The sequence below is a fragment of the Chiloscyllium punctatum genome, chromosome 28 (assembly GCF_047496795.1).
Source record: "Chiloscyllium punctatum isolate Juve2018m chromosome 28, sChiPun1.3, whole genome shotgun sequence".
Lineage (NCBI taxonomy): Eukaryota > Metazoa > Chordata > Chondrichthyes > Orectolobiformes > Hemiscylliidae > Chiloscyllium > Chiloscyllium punctatum.
This window is the reverse complement of record NC_092766.1, coordinates 6,103,422-6,126,882: the sequence shown is the minus strand read 5'-3', so window position 1 is coordinate 6,126,882 and position 23,461 is coordinate 6,103,422. Positions and strand designations below refer to the sequence as shown.

Sequence of the window (23,461 nt, the reverse complement as noted above, 5' to 3'; positions counted from 1 at the left end):
AGTGGGCAGTGAGAAACAGCTACAGTCGGAGACACTGTGGCACAGTCGGTTCAAACTGCTTAATCAGAGGTGTGTGTGTGTGTGTGTGTGTGTGTGGGGGGGGGGGTGTGGAAGAGTGTGTGAGAGCGAGAGAAAATCCAGGGATTGGTGACGGGGTGATGACGTTCTGTCACACTTGTTCTGCGATCAGTGAAATCTGCAGAGGAAGCAGAAAGCTTGATACAATCTGGAGAGAAACTAGAGAACACGGTCACGGTGACGAAGGCCAAATCTGCTGCCTCCGATTGGTACCTCTGGCCAGGACCAGAATGGCTGGAAATGTTTTAATCAAGCTGTCTGCAGATGGTAGGGTAGACCTCTGGGGTTTGACCCTGCGCCTCCTGAGCCAACGTACCACAGGGACTCCCCTCACACCTCGGGGTGTTTTTCACCTTTTTCCATTCAGACTGCTGAGTTACTGACCTGCTTCAAAAGGCCAGTGCTGTGCAGTGGAAGGAACTTGGAGAGATGCAGGTGAACCTAACTGCAATGGTGATGTTGTGGCCTGCTGGTCTGCCTAACCTCGGTGGTGGGGAAATGGGTGGAATCCTGAAGGTCAGAAGCGATGTTCCCTGCGGTTTTCCCTACTGCCTAATGGAGGTCCATACGTAGTTGCATTTTCTGGGATCAAGCTCACCATTGTCTGCACACCGATCGATGAGCACAGACCCACAATACAGGCCAGCAGCTTAGACAGAGCATTCGACTGAATAAATCCGCACTTGGAGAGGCCACCAGTTAATCACCAGCCTGGATTTGTGAAGAGAAGGTAGTGTCTGGCAGTTTCAATCAGATATTTTTCAGGTGAGACTGAGGGTGAAGCACTTGATGTGGTCTCCGAGGACTTCAGCAAGGCTTTTCACCGCGTACCTCGTTGGCAGAGAGAGATTGGCGCCGTGGGATCTGGATCCAGACTTGGCTGAGAGGCAGGCAGCAAGCAGAGGCTGACGGTACTGGGCTTGTTCCACAGAGCTCGGTGTTAGGCCCCTGGCTGCTTGCGGTGTACATGAATGATTTGGATTTAAATGCGACAGGGTATGACCCAGATGTTTGCCGATGACGTGAACATTTACCGAGTGGTAAATAGTGAGGATAACTAGTGAACGACAGGAGGATTGTGGGCTGAGCAAATGGAATTCAACCAGGAAAGGTATGACCTCGTGCACTTGAGGGGGTCAAACCACACCCAGGACCCTTGGAATGTGCTGAAGATCAGAGCGACCCAATCCACTAATCCCTGAAGATAGCAGGACAGGGAGATACAGTAGTGAAGAAGGGTTGTGGGATAATCACCTTTGTTTTTTTTAGCTGAGACAGGGGGTGCCAATAGCAGTGAGGTAATGCTGGAATTACATAAAACACTGGTTAGGTCACATTGGAGGACAGTGTGCCGTTCTGGTCAGCACATTATAGAAAGGATATGGTTCCCACATCAACGCAGCTGGTTACCTCCTCAAACTATACACTCAAACTCGACACATTTAACTTCTCCGCAATACATCCACTGCTCCATAACCACTTTACTACCCTGCCCCGCAACCTTGGCGGGTCTGTGCATACACAGACATTTGGATCGCGCTACACAGGGTGCTGAGGGAGGGTTACCAAAATGCTGTCTGTACTGGAGGGTGTGACCTAGAGAGGGTATTGAGGGAGGGTTTACCAGGATGTTGTCTGGGCGGGAGGGTGTGGCCTAGAGAGGCTGCTGAGATAGGGTTTACCAGGATACTGTCTGTACTGGAGGATGTGACCTAGAGAGGGTATTGAGGGAGGGTTTACCAGGATGTTGTCTCTACTGGAGGGTGTGGTCTAGAGAGGCTGCTGAGATAGGGTTTACCAGGATACTGGCTGGGCTGGAGAGTGTGACCTAGAGAGGCTGCTGAGGGAGGGTTACCAGGGTGCTGTCTGGGCGGGAGGGTGCGACCCAGAGAGGGTGCAGAGGGAGGGTTACCAGGGTGCTGTCTGAGCGGGAGGGTGTGACCCAGAGAGGGTGCAGAGAGAGGGTTACCAGGGTGCTGTCTGAGCGGGAGGGTGTGACCCAGAGAGGGTGCAGAGGGAGGGTTACCAGGGTGCTGTCTGAGCAGGAGGGTGTGACCCAGAGAGGGTGCAGAGGGAGGGTTACCAGGGTGCTGTCTGAGCGGGAGGGTGTGACCCAGAGAGGGTGCAGAGGGAGGGTTACCAGGATGCTGTCTTTACTGGAGGTGCTGACCGAGAGGGGTAATAGTTGTGTAAGACTCTGAGAGGCATCAATGGGCTAGATAGCAAAGCCCTGTCCTGCTGGGCTGCTCTGAAAGTAAACTGATTCAGTCCTAGCTGAGAGGCAGGTCCCTGTATAGTGCACCACACTGAGTGGTGGCTTTGAAGTGTTTGCTGTGTGTGTCGGGGGGGGGGGGGTTCAGGGATGTGCAGAGAGACCTGGATTTTAACATGATTGTCCATCGTTTTGCCCTGGTGAGGGGTTAGGGTCTGGAATGCCTGAGAGTGTGGTGGGACCTGACCAGACTTGGCAGGCCGAATGGCCTCCTGTTCTGTGATTCAACAAGTGTTATCTGTTGTGGGCGGTGGCTTGTCACGGGATCCCGTGTGTATTCTCTCGCCAGGTCTCCGGGGTGACAGTGAGGACTGCAGATCAGGGTCGAAGAGTGTGGCGCTGGAAAAGCACGGCAGGTCAGGCAGCATCTGAGGAGCAGGAGAGTCGCAGTGTCGAGCACGAGCCCTTCAGGAATGAAGGGTATAAATGGCATTCCTGACAAGCAGCTTGTACTTGAAACGTTGACTCTCCTGCTTTTCGGATGCTGCCTGACTGCCTATGCTTTTCTAGTCACTGTGGCCCCAGGCAATCCAATCAGACTCACCACTGGAGTTGGAGGGAGATGGAGTCCGGTTTGGGGCTGACCACTCATTTTGTTGCACTTGGTAAGGATGGGGATGGAGGCGAGTGTGTATTGGTTCGTGTGTGTGTTGGGGCGCCATCCCCAATGGCAACTTCGCGCGAGGCTGCCTGTCATCTCTGCGTTCTCTCGCTCAGCCAGCCAAGCAGATGGTTCATCCTTCGCAAATGCCCCATGGATCCCACCGCCCCTGACTGTGCGCACGTTTGCATGTGCCTATATCCAGCATTGAGACAGTTGTAAATCAGTCCACCAATGCTGCACAGCGCAGAGAGAGCGAGGCCATTCAGCCCGTTGTCCTCAGGGGAGCTATCCCACCTCCCTCCACCCAGGTTGACTGATGGTTTATATTCTCCTTCTGATTGTTCTGTTTTTGAACAATGGGCCTGCTTCCCAGGTTTCGGTTTTGCTGGCTGTGGTGAGAGGCAAACCCCAGCGATTGGTTTCAACGGGGTGGGGGGGGGGGGAAAGATGTGAGAACTTGCCATTAGACTGTTCCCCCAGGGACCTCCCTCCTTCCACCCCCGCCCCTTGCCGGAATCGCTTGGCAGAGGTTTCCCAGTGAGCCAGCGAGGGGTGAAAGCAATATAGAGCGCAGCCTTCAGGTGCCTTGACAACGCGCGAGGGTAAGCAGCTGCCTTTGTTTTGCCTGCCCGAGCCCGGCTTCAGATCGGGTTACAGCATCAGCTTCCCTGGAGCGAGTGTCAACCAGCAGGGAAGTGAACCGCTGGTTCTAACCCCCTTTTTTTTTAATTAGTCACTTGCCGTGCCTGCCCAACTGGTGGACGTCGCGTTCGGCCTGTGCGAGAAACCCATTCAAACCTGGGACGATTACCATCACTCTCCCTTGAGTTACATTCGAATTAACAACGGGAGTAAGGCTGTTTAGCCCCTCGAACCTGTTCAACAAGATCTGGTTGTGAGCGCAACTTCAGTTACACCCCCACCACCCTCCTCCATGCTGGACCTCGGATTCTGGACTAACGCAAGGTCTTTTCCTGAAAATAAATTCAATGAGTCAACCTCCATCATTCTCTGGGGAAGAGAGTTCCCCTCTGGGAGGGAGGAAGAGAACCTCCTTTGCCTTGAGTGGAAGACACCTTCGTATTCAAACACTCGGCCCTGCGAGGCTGAGGAGACATCTGGGTGACTGAGGGACCCTGGGTGCCGAGGGAGAGAGAGCCTTTTCCGTGTGGAGAAGGCAGGTGCATGAAGCTGCTGTAAATCCCAAAGAACACCAGAAATTGCTGGAGAAACTCAGCAGGTCCTGGCAGCATCTGTGGAGAGAGAGAGAGAGAGATCGAGTCGCCGAGCACAGAAACAGGCCCTTCGGTCCGCCTCCAAAATGATATCCTAAATGAATCTATTTGCCAGCACTTGGCCCGTATCCCCCTAAACCCTTCCTGTTCGTGTAGCCGCAGGTGCCTTTTTTGGGGGGGGGGGGGGGAGGGAGCCAGGCTCACAACTTCAGCTGCGTTTTTCTCTCTCCACAGCAGCTGCCAGACCCACTGAGTTTCTCCCGCAACCTTCTGGCATTCGAGAAAGCAGTTGGGACTGCTCATGAGGCTTCACCAGTCGAAGAGCTGGCAGTAATGACCTGCCCAGACAGAGTCGACAGCGATGCGGGGGGGAGGGGGTGGAGTGTTTCAGAGTGGAGTGTAGAACGTTCCAGCGTAGTAGTATGTGAAATGACTGTTCTCTCGCTCCCTGTCCCCTGCAGGTTTGACTAGCCTCCCTATAATGGGCGAAATGACAACGCCTGATTTCGATGACCTGTTGGCAGCCTTCGATATCCCCGATCTGGACCCCCAGGGCAGCATTGAGTCGGGCCAAGAGGAAGCCCCCTTGAAGCAGGCGGCCAGCAGCAAGGCGCTTTCGGTGGAGCTGGCCCCCAGCCTGCCAGACGAACCGGTGGTCAGCGTGATCGTCAAGCACAGCGTCAGCCCCAAACGCTCGCCCGGCCACCAGAAGGAGCCGCACCACTTCGACAGCGGCGTGCTGCACAACGGCTACGAGTCCGCGCCGAATCCCGACTCCCCCGAGCCAGAGTCTCGGGCCTCCGCCTGCCAGGGCTGGCTGAAAGCAGCCCGGCCTGAGGCAACGGAGGGCCTGCCTCCCTTTGAGCCGCCCGCGAGGAGCGAGGAGGGGGAGCGCCAGACCCCTCCCTTCCCCCCGCGCTCACCGCTCTTCCCCGTCCCCGCGGCCTCCGAGCTCCAAGCCGAGGAGCAGGAGAAGGAAAACGGAGCCCTCGGGTCTTCGTCCTCGGACGACGAGCTGGAGTTGGCGGAGGAGGTAGAGGAGGTAGAGGAGGTGGAGGAGGAGGAGGAGGAGGAGGAGGAAGAGGAGGAGGAGGAGGAGGAGAGGCAATCCGAGGTGGAGTCGGAGGAGATGGAGCAGAGCAGCGACCAGGAGGGCAGCTTCCCCGACGCGCCAAGGGGTGATGGCATCACCTTCGCTGCCCCCGAGTGCCCCACCGCTCTCTGGCCGGAACCCAGCGCTGATTCGGGGGCGGCGGGGGGTGCCGCTGTGAAGTCCCCCCGAAGGGGAGGCAGAGGCACAGCCTCCAAGCCCCCCTGAGACCTCGGCGACGGCTAAAGGGAATCCGTGCGGCCTGCCTTCACCCCCGAGCCTTGGCCCCAAGCCAGGGAAGAAGCAACAGCAGCAGGCCGGCAGTCCCCGGAGTGTGACCAGCGATGACAGCAGCAGCAGCAAGGAGTCCTCCTCCACCAGCTCCTCCCGCCCCCCTCAAGGTGCGCATCAAGACCATCAAGACGTCCACGGGGGGCATCATGCGAACCGTGACCCGGGTCTCATCCGATTCGGAGCCGCGGACTGAGCAGACAGATGGCCTGGTGCCCGAGGGCGAGATGGAGCCCATGGAGGAAGGGCACGAGGAAGAGGAAGAGGCAGAGAGAGGCGGAGAGCAGCTCCTTCCCGACCCGGAGGTGCCCACCCCGGCTCCCGACCCCGGGGACGGTCCCGAGGTGGTCAGTCTGCAACTGGGCAACGGCACCGTGGTCAAAGGGACGGTGCTGCCCAAGTCCACCTTCCAGAACGCCAGCACCGCCATGCTCATGGCCGCCAGCATTGCCCAGAAAGCCACGCTGGCACCGCCCAAGTCCCCGGCCACAGCTGCCAAGCCGGTCTCCAAGAGCGTCCACTTGGCCAGTCTGAACCTGGTGCCCCAGACGCTCCCTGCGACCACCCCTGCCAGGCCCTTGTCCCTGGCGCCCAAGTCGGCCACCACCACCACTCTCCAGCTGGCCACCAAATCGCCGGGTAGCGCGGCGGCACAGAAACCAGGGCAGGGTCCCTCTCGGAGCCCGGCCGCTCCCCTGGTGGAGGCTTTTCACAAGCTGCTGAATGGGAGGAACCCGCTGCCCACTTACAAACCCAACCTCAACCCACCAGCGGAGAGCTGCCTGACACTGCCGCCCTTGGGTTACCGGTGCCTGGAGTGCGGTGACTCCTTCGCCCTGGAGAAGAGCCTGGCGCGGCATTACGACCGGCGCAGCATGAGGATCGACGTGACGTGCAACCACTGCGCCAAGAGAATCGTCTTCTTTAACCGCTGCAGCCTAATGCAGCACGCCCGCGAGCACAAGGACAAGGGGCTGGTCATGCAGTGCTCCAACCTGGTCATGAAGACCATCAGCCTGGAGCAGATGATCGGCCAGCCGGACGTGTCTGCCGCACTGGCACCCAGCCGGCCCAGGAACGCCGCTGTGGACACCGGCTCCCAGGCCAGCTCCTCCCCGGTGATGCCCCTGTTCCCCGACCCAGCCCTCATTAACTGCAGCAACTTCAACTGCGCCGAGTGTGACCAGCCCTTCGCCAACCAGCTGGAGCTGGCGCTACACTTCCAGGTCGGCTCGCCCAGCTCAGACGGTGCCACCAACAACACTGCTCCTGCTGCTGCCCAGGTGAGTGGGGGGGGGGGGGTGTTGGTGGGGCATGGGGAAGGGTAAGGTTTTGGTATTGTTCCAAACTCCCCTGCCACCCCCCCACCACCTCCTGTACCTGTCTTCCCAGTTGAGGCACTGTATGCTGCCACCGGGTATGCAGCTTTCTGAGACACATGTGTACACTTTGAACAAATGGACCCCACTTCCTTTGAATTCACTCGAACCCCCACATCCACTCTGACCCCTTCGATATCTACTCCGCCTTCCACACTCATGCAAGCCTCCTCTCTGTTCCCACCTTCACCCCCCACCCCTCATATCCGGGCGTTCCTTTCTGTCTCCTGGGTTTATCCAGCAACGCCCACCTCCTGTGCTATTCACTGTGACCACTCCCCAAGGGAGGGAAGACCCCATTCAACCTGCTCCCCACCAGCGTGAACCCTCATTCTTCCCCCATCCCAACCAGAGCAAATCCCCAGCTCGGTTCCACTGCTCACCAGGGAGTGAGTACCCCATTCTCTTGCACCTGCTGCCCCCCAACTCCCCATGGGAGCGAGTCCCCATTCCCGCAATCCCTGGGGGAAGGTATTCCTCAGAATTTCTGATTGGGATTTATTAGTGACTGTCTGACATTGATCGCAGCCTACAACTGACCGCCCCCAACTCTTTTACTCCCCCCCCCCCCCCTTACCCAATGTGTGACCCATGCACTCTTCTACTTACCAGGCCCTTTCAGAGCTGTGAAGACCTTGATGAGGTCTCCTGGTCAGCCATCCAGAGCCCAGCTGTCCTGCCCTCCGTTCAATGGGGTGGGGGAAGGTAGCGACCCGCCCCACTCTACCGTTCCTCAGCCCTCCTGACCATGGGCACATTTCTGAACACATCTGGCCTCCTGGGTCAGGACGCGAGTTGACAGGAAGGGGTCACGGTTAGAGGCCGATGCTGTCTTGTCCTGACAATTGTTTACAGATGGCACGGTGGCTCAGTGGTTAGCACTGCTTCCTCACCGCACTAGGGGTCCGGATTCGGGTCCAGCCTCAGGATGTGTGGAGTTTGGACATTCTCCCTGTGTCTGCGTGGGTTTCCTCCCACAGTCCAAAGATGTGCAGGTTATGGTAGGTTGACTGTGCTAAATTGCCCATAGTGTTCAGGGATGTATAGATTAGGTACATTAGTCAGGGGTAAATGCAGAGTAATAGGGTAGGGGAATGGGTCTGGGTGGGTCACTGTGGGCTTGTTGGGCTGAGTGGCCTGTCTCCACACTGTACGGATCCCACAATGATGAGGTACTTTCTCCTCCAGTCACTGAGAGGTCCTCAGTGGAGACAGACTTTGGAAATTTTCCGCCCCCTCATTCAGATGGGAAATTCTTGATGAGTGAATCAGAACAACGTCATCAGGATTTCACAGAAAAAAAAATCTTCAAACCAATTTGGTACAGTAGTAATCCGACATCCTGTTACTGACCTGTATCTCTACTGATGTTATTAGATTAGATTAGATTCCCGACAGTGTGGAAACAGGCCCTTCGGCCCAACCAGTCCATACCGACCCTCCAAAGAGTAACCCACCCAGACTCATCTCCCTCTGATTAATGAACCTAACTCTATGGGCAATTCAGCATGGCCAATCCACCCTAACCTGCGCATTTTTTGACTGTGGGAGGAAACCAGAGCACCCGGAGGGAACCCACACAGACGCGAGCGCATGGTGGCTCAGTGATTAGCACTGACAGCGCCAGCGTCCCAGGTTCGATCTCAGCCTCTGGTGACTGTCTGTGTGGAGTTTGCACATTCTCCCCGTGTTAATCCAGCTCCCTCACACTGTCATTCAGTAACCCCTCTTCCCCCCCAGGGCCTTGTGTTACTGACTGTATCTGTACTGATGTTAATCCAGCTCCCTCACACTGTCACTCAGTAACCCCTCTCCCCCCAGTGCCCTGTGTTACTGACTGTCTCTGTACTGATGTTAATCCAGCTCCCTCACACTGTCCCTCAGTAACCCCTCCCCCCCCCCCCCCCCCCCCCCCAGTGCCCTGTGTTCCTGACTGTATCTTTACTGATGTTAATCCAGCTCCCTCACACTGTCCCTCAGTAACCCCTCTCCCCCACCCCCAGGGCCCTGTGTTCCTGACTGTATCCTTACTGATGTTAATCCAGCTCCCTCACACTGTCCCTCAGTAACCCCTCTCCCCCCCCCAGTGCCCTGTGTTCCTGACTGTATCCTTACTGATGTTAATCCAGCTCCCTCACACTGTCACTCAGTAACCCCTCTCCCCCCAGTGCCCTGTGTTACTGACTGTATCTGTACTGATGTTAATCCAGCTCCCTCACACTGTCCCTCAGTAACCCCTCTCCCCCACCCCCAGTGCCTTGTGTTACTGACTGTATCCTTACTGATGTTAATCCAGCTCCCTCACACTGTTGCCCTGTTATGCTAGGCAATACTGTTCTCCCAAAAAATGTCCTGTGGGTTTGAAGTCCTGGCCCTCTTGGTGTTAGTGCTGTGTGTACTGGAAACCCTGTGTGTGAGAGTTGGGTGTGGGGCTGGTTTTGATGTAGATCGGAGTTAAACTGGAGTGTAGCTGCTAAATCCTTATATCTATCCTTCCTCCTTGCCTAGGTGTGTCAGCTCTGTCAGATGTTACTCCCCACAAAGTGCAGCTTCTTTGCTCACTACCGTCTACACAAGAGCAAGTCACCGTACATCTGTCCTGAATGTGGAGGGGTCTGCCGTGCTGCACACATCCAGACCCATGTCAAAGACGTCTGCTGTCATTATGCCCGCAAGATCGGATACAAGTAGGTGACCTGCTGCCAAGAGCTCCGAGCCCTCTGTACCTCTGACTATTCTTCCGTCTCTTGACGGTTTTCCTGCATTTCGAACTCTCGCCAGGCTGATGGGCAGAGTGTGGGCTCTGAGGTTCCTTCCACCCCTGGCATCCACGCTCGCACCCTGAGCCTCGGGCCGGTCTGGGGCACGTCGGGACTAAACCCAGTGCTGCCCCCTCTCAGCCGGAGCCAGCCAACGATGGCGAAGTGGGGAGCTCTCCCACCACCTGAGTGAGCAGCTGCAGGTTTTAGTGGGGCGGGGTGGGGGTGGATGGCAATACTGGAGTGGGAGGGGTTGGATATACTCAATTTCTGCTCCCCCCCCCCCCCCCCCCCCCCCAAACAGGCATTGAGGATCCCTGAACAGAAGGGACAATGTACAGGGAAGGAAAGAAAAGTGGGATTTATAAATGGTCATTTTTAAGTGAGGAGGAGCCGAAGGTATAGGAGTGGGATTAGGCCATTTGGCCCATCATATCTACTCCACCATTCATTCATGGCTGATATGTTTTTTTTTAAATTCCAGTTTCCTGCCTTCTCCCTGTTATCCTTGTTTCCCTGACTAATCAAGAACCTATCTACCCGCGTGTTAAAGACACTCAACAACTTTCCTTCTGCTGCATTGGGTTCGACAGAGTCCCCACCCTCTGGCTAAAGAAATCCCTCCTCCTCTGATCCTAAAAGGCCGTCCCTTCACTCTGAGGCAGCGCCCTTGGGTCTTCGTCTCTCTCTCTCTCTCTCTCTCTCTCTCTCTGGTGAGAGGAAGCATCTTCTCCATGTCTGTCAGTCTCTGTGAGATTCCACCTCATCCTCCTAAACTCCCATCCGGATCCAGACCTGGAGTCGTCAGCTGAAGATCTGGATTGGGGGGGTGGGGTAGGTGGGGGAGGCGGGTGGTGAAGTGGGTCTCTCCGATCTATGATCGGCCAACAAGCATTCACAATTGATCTGGTTCTTTACGTCTTCATTCTTTATTTCTTCATACAGCCGTGTATAGAGTATGCAGAAACACAGAGGCTGTGTACATCTGTATCCCTTGGAGGAGCTGTACACATGGCTTAAAACAGAGACATTTTTATACTGTTCTTAAAGAAAGGTACAGGCCGTGATCGCATAGTACATTCAGACAATTACCCACCAACACACGACAGGGACTTGGTCCAGTGCTATTTCCTGGTTTGTTTTCCAACACTCAGGCCACCCTTATCTCACTAACCAAGCCATTGCACCTTGCATCTGAAGGCCAGTTCGGATGGCCAGTAATGTCTTGCCTCGTCTAGTTATCTCTGTGCTGAAAAGGGAGCATTGTCTGCTAATCTCTATTGAAGCAGACTGTGGTGAGTCAGTTATGCAGCTATAGCAGAATTAAAAGCCATTCTCTACAGCTTTTAGCAGAATTGTCAGTTTGCAGCCGAGGAGAAGCAGTGAGAAGCCATCTTATTGCCACGTAAGTTATGAAGAGCATCTGTAAAGTGGTTGTTCCTGACAACAACTAGTTACCTCAGCCTGTGTTCAGGTTTCAGATCCTCTCAGCCACTCCTTATATGACAAGCCCTTCATCCCCAGCTTTGTTCTGGAACCCCCTCCAAGTTCAGCACATCCTTCCTTGGAGACAGGGCCCAAAGCAGCTCGCAATGTTCCAAAAGAGCCCCAGCAGTACAAGCTGTTATTGAAGGTTATCAGATCAGACCCGGTCTCCACGCTGCTATATCTTACGGTATTTGTGTGTCTGCAGTGATTGTTTCCTTTCTGTAATGTGTTGATGTTCTTCCCTCCCTCAGGTGCCCTCAGTGTGGAGTTGTGTATGGAGGGATTACCTCGATCAAGTCGCACATTCAGGACGTGCACTGTGAGGCGTTCCACAAATGTCCAATATGCCCCATGGCATTCAAGTCTGCCCCCAGTGCACACTCGCACATCTATACACAGCACCCAGGCGTTAGCAATCAGCAGGCCAAGTAAGTGATGCTGTGGGAACACCATGTGGTCACAGTGCTGTTGGAGGTCAGGAGGAGGGGTGGTTTCGGGTCATCTGGGGGGGGGGGAAACGGTGAATACATGATAGCAAACACGAAGTGGGCAACTTAATTTATCTTCTGACCCTCCACCCTTACTGCCAGTGCATCCTCAACTGAACAAGTGAGCGAGCCATGCATTAGACAATAGACAATAGGTGCAGGAGTAGGCCATTCAGCCCTTCGAGCCTGCACCACCATTCAATATGATCATGTATCCTTAATCAGTATCCTGGTCCTGCCTTATCTCCATAACCCTTGATTCCACTATCCTTGAGAGCTCTATCCAACTCTTTCTTAAATGAATCCAGAGACTGGGCCTCCACTGCCCTCTGGGACGGAGCATTCCACACAGCCACCACTCTCTGGGTGAAGAAGTTTCTCCTCATCTCTGTCCTAAATGGTCTACCCCATATTTTTAAGCTGTGTCCTTTGGTTCAGCACTCACCCATCAGTGGAAACATGTTTCCTGCCTCCAGAGTGTCCAATCCTTTAATAATCTTATATGTCTCAATCAGATCCCCTCTCAGTCTTCTAAACTCAAGGGTATACAAGGCTAGTCGCTTCAGTCTTTCAGTGTAAGGTAATCCCGCCATTCCAGGAATTGACCTCGTGAACCTACACTGCACTCCCTCAATAGCCAGAATGTCTTCCCTCAAATTTGGAGACCAGAACTGCACACAGTACTCCAGGTGTGGTCTCACCAGGGCCCTATACAGCTGCAGAAGCACCTCTTTGCTTCTATACTCAATTCCTCTTGTTATGAAGGCCAGCATGCTATTAGCCTTCTTCACTACCTGCTGTATCTGCATGCTTACCTTCATTGACTGGTGTACAAGAACACCCATATCTCTCTGTACTGCCCCTTTACCTAAATTGATTCCATTGAGGTAGTAATCTGCCTTCCTGTTCTTGCCACCAAAGTGGATAACCATACATTTATCCACATTAAACTGCATCTGCCCACTCACCTAATTTGTCCAGGTCACCCTGTAATCTCCTAACATCCTCATCACATTTCGCCCTGCCACCAAGCTTTGTATCATCAGCAAATTTGCTAATGTTATTACTAATACCATTTTCTATATCATTAACATATATTGTAAAAAGCTGCGGTCCCAGCCCGGATCCCTGCGGTACCCCACTGGTCACTGCCTGCCATTCCGAAAGGGAGCCGTTTATCACTACTCTTTGTTTCCTGTCAGCCAACCAATTTTCAATCCAATCTAGTACTTTGCCCCCAATACCATGTGCCCTAATTTTACTCACTAACCTCCTGTGTGGGACTTTATCAAAAGCTTTCTGAAAGTCCAGGTACACTACGTCTACTGGATCTCCCTCGTCCGTCTTCAGAGTTACATCCTCAAAAAATTCAAGAAGATTAGTCAAGCATGATTTCCCCTTCATAAATCCATGCTGACTCTATCCTATCCTGTTACTACTATCCAGATGTGTCGTAATTTCATTCTTTATAATAGACTCCAGCGTCTTTCCCACCACTGAGGTCAGACTAACTGGTCTATAATTCCCTTCTTTCTCTCTCCCACCTTTCTTAAAAAGTGGTACAACATTAGCCACCCGCCAATCCACAGGAACTGATCCTGAATCTACAGAACATTGGAAAATGATCACTAATGCATCCACGATTTCCCGAGCCACCTCCTTCAGTACCCTGGGATGTAGACCATCAGGCCCCGGGGACTTATCAACCTTCAGACCTAACAGTCTCTCCAACACCAAATCCTGGCAAATATAAATTCCCGTAAGTTCAGGTCCTTCAGCCACTGTTACCTCAGGGAGATTGCTTGTGTCTTCCCCAGTGAACCCATTTGAAGTACCCATTTAATTCTTCTGCCATTTCTTTGTTCCCCGTAATATATTCCCCTGTTTCTGTCTTCAAGGGCCCAATTTTAGTCCTAACCATTTTTTTTGCCTTGCACATACCTAAAAAAGCTTTTACTATCCTCCTTTATATTATTGGCCAGTTTACCTTCGTACCTCATTTTTCCTCTGCGTATTTCCTTTTTAGTAATCTCTGAGCTTCCCAGTCCTCAGTTTTCCCACTTATCTTTGCTATGTTATACTTTTTCTCTTCTAACTTTATATATTTCTTAACTCCCCTCGTCAGCCACGGCCGCCCATGCCTCCTCCTGGGATCTTTCTTCCTTTTAGGAATGAACTAATCCTGCAACTTCTGCATTATACACAGAAATATCCGCCATTGTTCGTCCACGGTCATCCCTGCTAAGGTATTGCACCATTGAACTTTGGCCAGCTCCTCCCTCATAGCTCCATAGTTCCCTTTATTCAACAGAAGTACTGTCACTTCCGACTGTAACCTCTCCCTCTCAAATTGCAGATTGAAGCTTAATGTATTATGGTCACTACTTCCCAATGGCTCCTTCACTTCGAGGTCTCTGACCAATTCTGGTTCGTTACACAATACCAGATCCAGAATTGCCTTCTCCCTGGTCGGCTCCAGCACCAGCTGTTCTAAGAATCCATCTCGGAGGCACTCCACAAAGTCTCTTTCTTGAGGTCCAATACCATCCTGATTCTCCCAGTCTACCTGCATGTTGAAATCCCCCACAACAACTGTAGTAACATCTTTGCGACAGGCCAATTTCAGCTCCTGATTCAACTTACATCCGACATCCAGACTACTGTTTGGGGACCTGTAGATGACTCCCAAGAGGGTCTTTTTACCCTTAGTATTTCGCAGCTCTATCCACACTGACTCTACATCCCCTGACTCTAGGTCCTCCCGCGCAAGGGACTGAATATCCTCCCTTACCAACAAGGCCATCCCACCCCCTCTGCCCGTCAGTCTGTCCTTACGATAGCACGTGTAGCCTTGAATATTCATTTCCCAGGCCCTGTCCACTTGAAGCCACGTCTCAGTTATCCCCACAATATCGTATCTGCCAATTTCCAAAAGAACCTCAAGCTCATCCATTTTATGTCTAATGCTTCATGCATTCATGTATCGTATTTTTAATTTGTTACTGCTCTCACCCTTCCCATCAACCCCTATTTCACTCAACCTTGCAGCATGATCCCTTTCCGAGTTTTCTGCCTCATTGATATGGTTGTCTTTCTTGACTTCCCTTGTTCTAACTTTCCCTTCAATTTCCTTTTTAAACATCCAGTTTGTCCCCTCCCCCCGCTACTTAGTTTAAGCGTAGCTGTGTTGCAGTTAAAAACCTGCCTGCCAGAATGCTGGTCCCTAACCTATTAAGGTGCAAACCATCTCTCTTGTAGAATTTATGCTTACCACAAAACATACCCCAGTGATCCAAGAATTTAAATCCTTGCTTCCTGCACCAGTTGCCCAGCCACACGTTCAAGTCCATTATCTCCCTGTTTCTGGCCTCACCAGCCCGAGGAACTGGAAGCAAACCGGAGATAACCACCTTGGATGTCCTGCTTTTCAGCCTTCTTCCTAGTTCTCCGAAGTCCCGCTGTAGTATGTTCCTCCTCTTCTTCCCGACATCATTTGTGCCGACATGTACCACCACCTCTGGCTCTTCACCTTCGTCCTTGAGGATTTCCTGCACTCTGTCTGTGATGTCTCTCACCCTGGCACCAGGAAGGCAACACACACCATCCTTAAATCCTGTCTGCTGCCACAAAAACCCCGATCAGTTCCCCTCTCGATGGAGTCCCCTATTACCACGGCTCTGTGCGATGTCCGACTCTTCCACTCTGCCTCTGCGCCAACTTTTGATTGACAGACCTGGCCGCCTTGCGAACTGGCAGTGTCATCAGTCTCTACTGTTTCCAAAAGCTTCAACTTGTTCCTCCCAGGGTCTCTTGCACCTGCCTCCTCTCTGCCTTCCTCATCGCCTGCTCTCTTCTGGTATGATTGGTGTAATAACCTCGCTGAAGGTCTTGTCTAGAAAGATCTCGTTCTCTCGGATGAGCCCAAGGTCCTTGAGTTCTTTCATCAGTGCTGCAATATGCTCGGTCAGTAGCTGAATGTGCACACACTTTCCACACATATACGAGCCAGACACACCAGAGTCATTGACCTCCCACATCAAGCATGTAGTGCACTGAACCAGCTGGGCAGTCATGTCTTCACCCTCTTCAACTGTGTCGTAATCACTTCACTCAACCTCCTTGTCAACGACTCCTGAGCTGAAGCCTCACTCTTCAATCCAAACTTCCTTAGACCCTCTTTTTGTGGCAAGTCTGTGGACTCTTAATTTAGGTTAGAGGAGGAGGGAGGGAGGGAGGGAGACCCTCCCTTGTAGGACCTGGGGTTTAGAACACACCCACTCTAATAGCAATCACTTACCTTCCCGACCGGCTTTGCGCTCCGCCTGAACTTCCGCCCAGCTCTCGCCGAGCTCTGCTGCAAATTAGAGACCATCCCGTCCTCCCCTTATGATGTGTCCGTCAGGCAGGGTGGCAGTGGTGTATCTGGGATTATGCTGTGTCTCCTGTGCAGCGTGGAGCATGCCGTTTGTTTGACACCTCTGCTCCGTGTCGGTGTTTGTACTCTAAACGTCTTAAAGCTCGTCCCCGCTCACTTTCATTCCTCCTGTCTTTCTGGCCTCCTCTCCTGCGTCTGTTTACCTGTGGGACCCCATTTTCCTCAGTCCGGGTTGGGAGAGATTTAACGCACCCGTTCGTTATGAAATGATTGAACAATCTGACAGAGTCAACATGACTTTGGGGACTATTAAACCCAGTTTCCTGAGGCCTTTGAGGATGGAGCAAGTGATGTGGAAGTTGGGGGATATTGTGTATCTGGATTTCCTAAAGGACTGAAAGGCTTAGTGGATCGTGTTTTAGTTTTGAATTTTAACATTGCAAGCTTGTGTTTCAGTTTTTAAAAAAATGACCGCAGTGTTGCAGATTTGGTTTTAACAACGCAGCCAAACATTCTTACCCGAAAGAAATGGAGATGAAGTCGAGTAAACCAACCTGTAAAGACTTTGACCTTCACAGTAAAATACAATCACAAACAAAACCAGAAATCGCTGCAAAAGCTCAGCACATCCGGTATAATCTGCGGAGAGGAATCAGAGTTAACGTTTCAGGTCAAGCGAGCCTGCCAACGTTATGTCGATCTCAACAGGACCACTTTGCGGTTACAAACATCAGAGTATTCCCTTCTCAAACTCTTCAGCTTGAATTGACTGTGGTGTTACGTTTCCAGTCTTGGGGAGTTGGTGGTCTCTATCTTGAGTATTCACAGCTGAAGGGCGACTTCCTCAGCTTGGAATAGCCTCTTCAGCTTATATCGAAACATTCCCGGTCAGGAGCTTTCAAACTAAACCTCTCATTCTGAGGCGACCTGTTCTAACTTCCCTCCTTTGGCTTGGAGAAGTGGTTTCATGCATCTGACTTCAACCAGGAGGGTGGTGAATCGATTGCAAAGACCATCGAAACTCTGGGTATTCCCCTAAGCCAAAAAATAACTATTCCAGTTCCTCCTTACTGGAAACACTTCAGTGTTTAGCCTGTGTTTGTCAAAGCTGTCCTAATGCAAACAAAATCCTGTTACTTCAAACTGTTTCTCAGTCTGTTTTCCTTCTTAAATCAAGCCATGGCTCCTGAAAACCCGCACAGTTCATCGTTAAATCTCTTTGTCGTCGGAAACCTACGTTCCACTAGTTCAAAACCTAAATTGCAAGCTCAAGGACGTGCAATATCTATTAATCATAAGCCTTGAATCATGTTTGTTTGATCAAGTGATGAAGGGTTTGTGTGATGAACAATGAGAGGTGATCGTGTTGAAACTCGAGGGATTCCGAGGGGGCTTGATGGGATAAATGCTGGGAGGATGTGTCTTCTCTCTCAGGCTAGGCCTCAGAGGTTAAAACCCAGGGGCTCTCCCATTTGAGACCGAGACGAGGAGGGATTTCCTCTCTCTGAGGGCTAACCTGCGGGAGTGTTTCCCCAGAGACCGGCAGAAGAGGCTGGGTGATTGAAGAGAGATTTTTGATTGAGCAGGGGCTGAAGGGTACAGGGGCCGGGCTGGAAAGTGAAGGTGAAGCCACAAACATTGAAAGCCGTGGTTGTAAGGAATGGCAGAGCAGGCTCGATGGGCCAAATGGCCTCCTGCTGCTCAAACTGTGTGGCTCAATCCATGTCCTGAGTGTATTGTCAGTTTTTTGCTTTACAGTGTTAATCTTCACTACGTTCCTTCACACTCTGTGTGTCTCTCTCTCTCTCTCTGACCCACAGAGTGATCCATAAGTGCGCCATGTGTGATACAGTTTTTACCCATCAGCCACTGCTCAGCTCCCACTTTGACCAACACCTGACCAAGCAACGGGTCAACGTCTTCAAGTGCCCTCAGTGCCCAGTGCTTTACGCTCAGAAAAGGACCATGATGGAGCACATCAAGGTGAGCACAGAAACTACCATCATCATCCATCTGCTTCCCCTGCAATCACCTCCCTCTACGACCATAAACCAGGAGATGTTAGTTTAGCTGGGCGCACTGGGCACAATGGAGAAATCCGATGTGGCAGGTTCTAGCTTGAGAATTTATTTCAAACCCCATAGTTCATTGCTGGTGCAGCGCTGAGGGAGCGGGTGCTGTCGGAGGGTCAGCGCTGAGGGAGCGGGTGCTGTCGGAGGGTCAGCGCTGAGGGAGCGGGTGCTGTCGGAGGGTCAGCGCTGAGGGAGCGGGCACTGTCGGAGGGTCAGCGCTGAGGGAGCGGGCACTGTCGGAGGGTCAGCGCTGAGGGAGCGGGCGCTGTCGGAGGGTCGGCGCTGTCGGAGGGTCAGCGCTGAGGGAGCGGGCGCTGTCGGAGGGAGCGGGCGCTGTCGGAGGGTCGGCGCTGAGGGAGCGGGCGCTGTCGGAGGGTCGGCGCTGAGGGAGCGGGCGCTGTCGGAGGGTCGGCGCTGAGGGAGCGGGCGCTGTCGGAGGGTCGGCGCTGAGGGAGCGGGCGCTGTCGGAGGGTCGGCGCTGAGGGAGCGGGCGCTGTCGGAGGGTCGGCGCTGAGGGAGCGGGCGCTGTCGGAGGGTCGGCGCTGAGGGAGCGGGCGCTGTCGGAGGGTCGGCGCTGAGGGAGCGGGCGCTGTCGGAGGGTCGGCGCTGAGGGAGCGGGCGCTGTCGGAGGGTCGGCGCTGAGGGAGCGGGCGCTGTCGGAGGGTCGGCGCTGAGGGAGTATGGAGGTGTTGTCTTTCCGGGGAGCCTGGTCTTTGAGCTGTCTATTCCAGAGGATACTGGATGCAATGTCGGCTGTGACATCCTTCTGTTTAATCACCTGTTTTCGGCTCTCACTCTGGAGGGTGTGGGGCCTGAATGTGCTTTGTTGGGCAGTCAAGATTTTTCATACTTACTAAGGTCATAGAATCCCTACAGTGTGGAAACAGGCCCTTTGGCCCAACAAGTCCACACCTACAGTCTGAAGACCCACCCGGAACCATTCCCCTCCCCCATTCTCCTATATTTACCCCTGACCAGTGCACCTAACCTACACATTCCTGAACACTATGAGCAGTTTAGCATGACCAATCCACCCTAACCTGCACATTTTTGGACTGTGGGAGGAAGCCCATGCCGACACGATGGGGAGGATGTCCAAACTCCAGTCGCCCGAGGCTGGAATTGAAAACCCAGGTCCCTGGCGCAGTGAGGCAGCAGTGTTAGCCACTGGGCCGCCTGTACCTGATTGTCAAGACTCTTGGATACTCTGGGAATGCCTTGCTGTGTAATGTCCGGACAGGACAGGAGCACTGTGCTGACAGGAAAGGGAGCAAATCCGCCATTGCTGAGGCGGCAGAGGGCATCTCCTGGTACATCAGCAACCCCAGGGAGGGAGGGAAGGCTGAACGGGTTCATCTCTTGCTCTCTGCGCTTTGAATCAAATCAGTAATGGCTGCCTGTCTTCCCTCAGAGCACTCATTCCAACTTGAAGAGTGAGGATGCAGCCCCCGGCTGGACCATGCCACCCGAGAAAGGCACGGCCAAGTCCAGCCCGGACTCCACCGACGTCTCCACCGATGAGTCTTCCACCAGCTCCAAGGCCGTGCTGAGCCTCCAGCGCAGGAAGGAGATGAGGCTGAAGCTGAAGAACGCGGGCTGGACGTGTGGGCAATGCCAGATGTGGTTCCCCGAGCGTGAGGAGTATGTCACCCACATGAAGAAGGACCACGGCAAGGTCAGTGCCCAGCCGCGATGTCTCCACCCTCTCCCTCACCCTTCACCATTATCTTAACTCAGCGCTGAGTACGTCCAGTAACATCGCCTCCACCACCTTCTGGCAAAGACAATTCCAAGGGGTAACCAGCCTCTAAGAGAAACACATTCTCCATCTTTCTCTCTCAACATTTTATTGACTGACTGGTTTCCCCTTCAATCATCATAGAGTGTGGGAGCAGGGCGTTCGGCCCATTGAATCCACACCAACCCTCCAAAGAGCACCACCGCCCCCATCTCTCTCTACATCCCCTCCATAACTCTGCATTTCCCACGGCCAACCCACCCTAACCTGCACATCCCTGGGCACCATGGGACAATTTCCCATGGCCAACCCACTCTAACCTGCACATCCCTGGGCACTATGGGACAATTTCCCACGGCCGATCCACCCTAACCTGCACATCCCTGGGCACCATGGGACAATTTCCCACGGCCGATCCACCCTAACCTGCACATCCCTGGGCACTATGGGACAATTTCCCACGGCCGATCCACTCTAACCTGCACATCCCTGGACACTATGGGACAATTTCCCACGGCCGATCCACCCTAACCTGCACATCCCTGGGCACTATGGGACAATTTCCCACGGCCGATCCACCCTAACCTGCACATCCCTGGGCACTATGGGACAATTTCCCATGGCCGATCCACTCTAACCTACACGTTTTAGATTGTGGGAGGAAACTGGAGCACCCGGCGGAAACCCACGCAGACATGGCGGGAGAATGTGCAAAGTCCACACGCAGTTGCCCCGAGGATGGAATCAAACCCAGGTTCCTGGAACTGTGAGGCAGCAGTGTGAATCTCTGAGCCATAGTGCTACCCCAAAGGGGGAAATGAGTACCAGGGAGTAGGCAGACTATAAAGTGGAAACATCCTCCCTGTATCTGACTCATCTAGTCTCCTCTGCAACTTGGGCACGTTTCAATAAGGTCACCTCGGTATCTTCTGCACTCCCCTTCTCCCCCCCCCCCCCCCCCCCCCCCCCCACTCCCCCTGCAGGGGCTCAACCTTCCCTCAGGAGGTAAGCCTTTAATCCTGCAACGCGATGAATGACGTGCACCTCGCTCTTGTTTGTGGGATCTTTCTCTGTTTGAAGTGGTTTCGAACCAGACTGATCCCTGGGGTGACATATGAGGAGAGACTGGCTCAGTCAGGAGCGCGTTCACTGGCGTTTAGGAAAACGCGGGGTGGGAATCTCATAGAAACCTGTAAAAGTCTGACCGGCTGAGACCTTAGGTGAAAGTGGGAACTGCAGAAGCTGGAGATTAGAGTCTAGATTAGAGTGGTGCTGGAAAAGCACAGCAGGTCAGGCAGCATCCGAGGAGCAGGAAAATCGACACGAATGCAGGAGGGCTGTTCTCACTGACTAAAAAGACCGGAACCAGGAGGTAGACAAACGGGAGGCTGGAAGACGGCATCAGGAGGTGAAGTCAACGTTTCAGAGTCAGACTCAAATGAGGAGAAATGTCTTCACCCAGAAAGTTGGGAATTCTCTGGCACAGAAAGTGGTCGGGGCCGAAACATTGACTGTTTGTTTGGATATAGTTTGGAGTTGGAGAGAGAGTGCAAAGCAGGGGACTGTGTTGGCCCATCAGCTGTGATAGTATTGAATGGCAGAGCAGGCTGAATGGCCTGTTTTATATGACATTTGGGCCAAGGTTCGCAGTATTTGATGGTGAAGCTCGAGGACGTTTTCTCTGAGCTGGGAGGGTGTTGCCTCCGAGCGCTAACGTTAGTTTTCGGTGTGTTTTGTTTTTAATCCCCTCCTGTCGGTGCAGGCGATGAAGAAGTTCCCGTGCAGACTCTGTGAAAGATCATTCTGCTCCGCTCCCAGCTTGCGAAGGCATGTCCGGGTCAACCACGAGGGGATTAAACGCGTCTACAGCTGCAGGTAAGCCGACCGCTCCCAGCTCAAAAGGTTCTCTCCAGGGGGGTGGAGTGGTTATCACGGCCGGCGCCCTGCTCACACTGAGGGTCGGGCGTGAGGGGAGCCTTCCAGGTCTGACCCAACCCTTTCACACACACCCCCCCCCCCCCCCCCCCCCCCCCTCCCAAGCCAGGGTCCGACTCTCAGCAAGACAGCTGACCGCAGTACACCCCAGCCCGTTTCCTCCACTAACCCTGGCGGCGGCAGCAGGCTGAGAATTGCAAGCCCGGCTTAAATTCGGAAACGGAAAGTGGGCCTCCGTGGTGGTGACCATGGAGCTATATCGGCTGGTCGCTAGGAATTCCTTCACCAGGGGAAGCCCACTGTGCCAGGCCCTGGTCTGGGAACCATTCACTGACTCCAGCCCAGTGATTACCCGGCCCACTCTTTACTCCTCTCCCTGGGCTGAGCTGAGCAGCCAGTCTCTCTGTCTCAGCCAGCACCCCCAAAAGGCTGACCTTCACCATCTCCTATGGACGGCACGAGTCCATTCAGCCCGCGGCTGACCTCTGTGCGGCCTGACCGGGTTCGATTTATTGTCGTCACGTGTGCCCAAGTACAGTGAAAGGGTTTTGTTTTGCGAGCAGTGCAGGCAGATTGTAGCAAACAGGGACATGGAGATCCTAGGGAGCTTGGACAGAGCGAAACACACAGGGTTACAACTGCACAGGAGGGGCACAAAGCAAGATCAATATTGTTTGAAGTGAGATCGATCCATTCGTCAGTCTCATAACAGTGGGGGGAGGGGAAGAAGCTGTTCCTGAATCTGTTGGTGCGTGTGTTCAAGCTTCTGTATCTTCTGCCAGACTGATGAGGTTAGAAGAGAGCATTACCTCGGTGGGAGAGGAGTGTCTTTGATGTTGGCAGACTTTCCATGGCAACAAGAATATTTCCTATTGTGAAAACTGTGATTCCAAGATCTTTCCGGGTGCCGCATCTCTTCCTGAAATTTAAGCTTGGGGATCTGACCTCCTAGCAGCTCTCCCTATATTTCAGTAGAAGCCAGCCGGTGGCAAAGGGAGGTTCAGGCACACCGAGAAATGGTGGCATTGATGACAAGGCCATTTAGCCCACCGTGCCTATGCTAGCCCTTTGGTAGATCAGTCCCCATAATCCTGGATCCAGAGCCCTTGCGAGTATATTTCCCCGAATTCCCCATTTTTTGTTTCTTGTGCAGGCAGCACGGCCCAGATCACAACATCCCACTGCTTCTGCTTTTTAACCAAAAAAAAAGCTTCCTTGACTCATCTTTGGTTCTTTTGCCAATTATGTTAAATTTGTCTGTCCCCTCTGGTTACTGCCCCGCCCAGAACTGTCAACAACTCCGTTTATCTGAGCTACAAACTCCCAGTGTGATTTTGAAAACCATTATCAAGTTTCCTCCTGTATGTAGAGATCACTGATCCTTAGCGTGAATTGAACTCCTCAACTCTTTCCCCCCACCCCCCCCCCATCCCCTCCCCAAAATATACACACACACACACACACACACACACACACACACACACACACACACACACACACACACACACACACACACACACACATCGATCCTGTTGTAGGCTGTCTCCCCCTGCTGTCCCTCTGAGACCTTGATGTCCTTCCTATAGCCTGCAAGCAACCCCACAGCCAAGGTCAAACAAGTGCTTTGCTTTTTAAAAGTAAATCATATTCAGTCTGC

The 23,461-nt window shown here is 53.3% G+C and overlaps 1 protein-coding gene across 1 annotated transcript in view; it reads left to right on the top strand.

Moving 5' to 3' along the window:
- The first annotated feature begins 2,931 nt into the window (after window positions 1-2,931).
- Window positions 2,932-23,461, top strand: part of LOC140453931 (zinc finger protein 532-like) — a 28,473-nt gene continuing 7,943 nt past the window's right edge. The window contains 9 exon segments of the mRNA XM_072548788.1: window positions 2,932-2,955; window positions 4,651-5,465; window positions 5,467-5,670; window positions 5,672-6,853; window positions 9,458-9,636; window positions 11,448-11,624; window positions 17,880-18,042; window positions 19,543-19,806; window positions 21,632-21,744. Coding sequence (XP_072404889.1) covers window positions 4,671-5,465; window positions 5,467-5,670; window positions 5,672-6,853; window positions 9,458-9,636; window positions 11,448-11,624; window positions 17,880-18,042; window positions 19,543-19,806; window positions 21,632-21,744 — 3,077 coding nt within the window. The 5' untranslated portion in view covers window positions 2,932-2,955; window positions 4,651-4,670.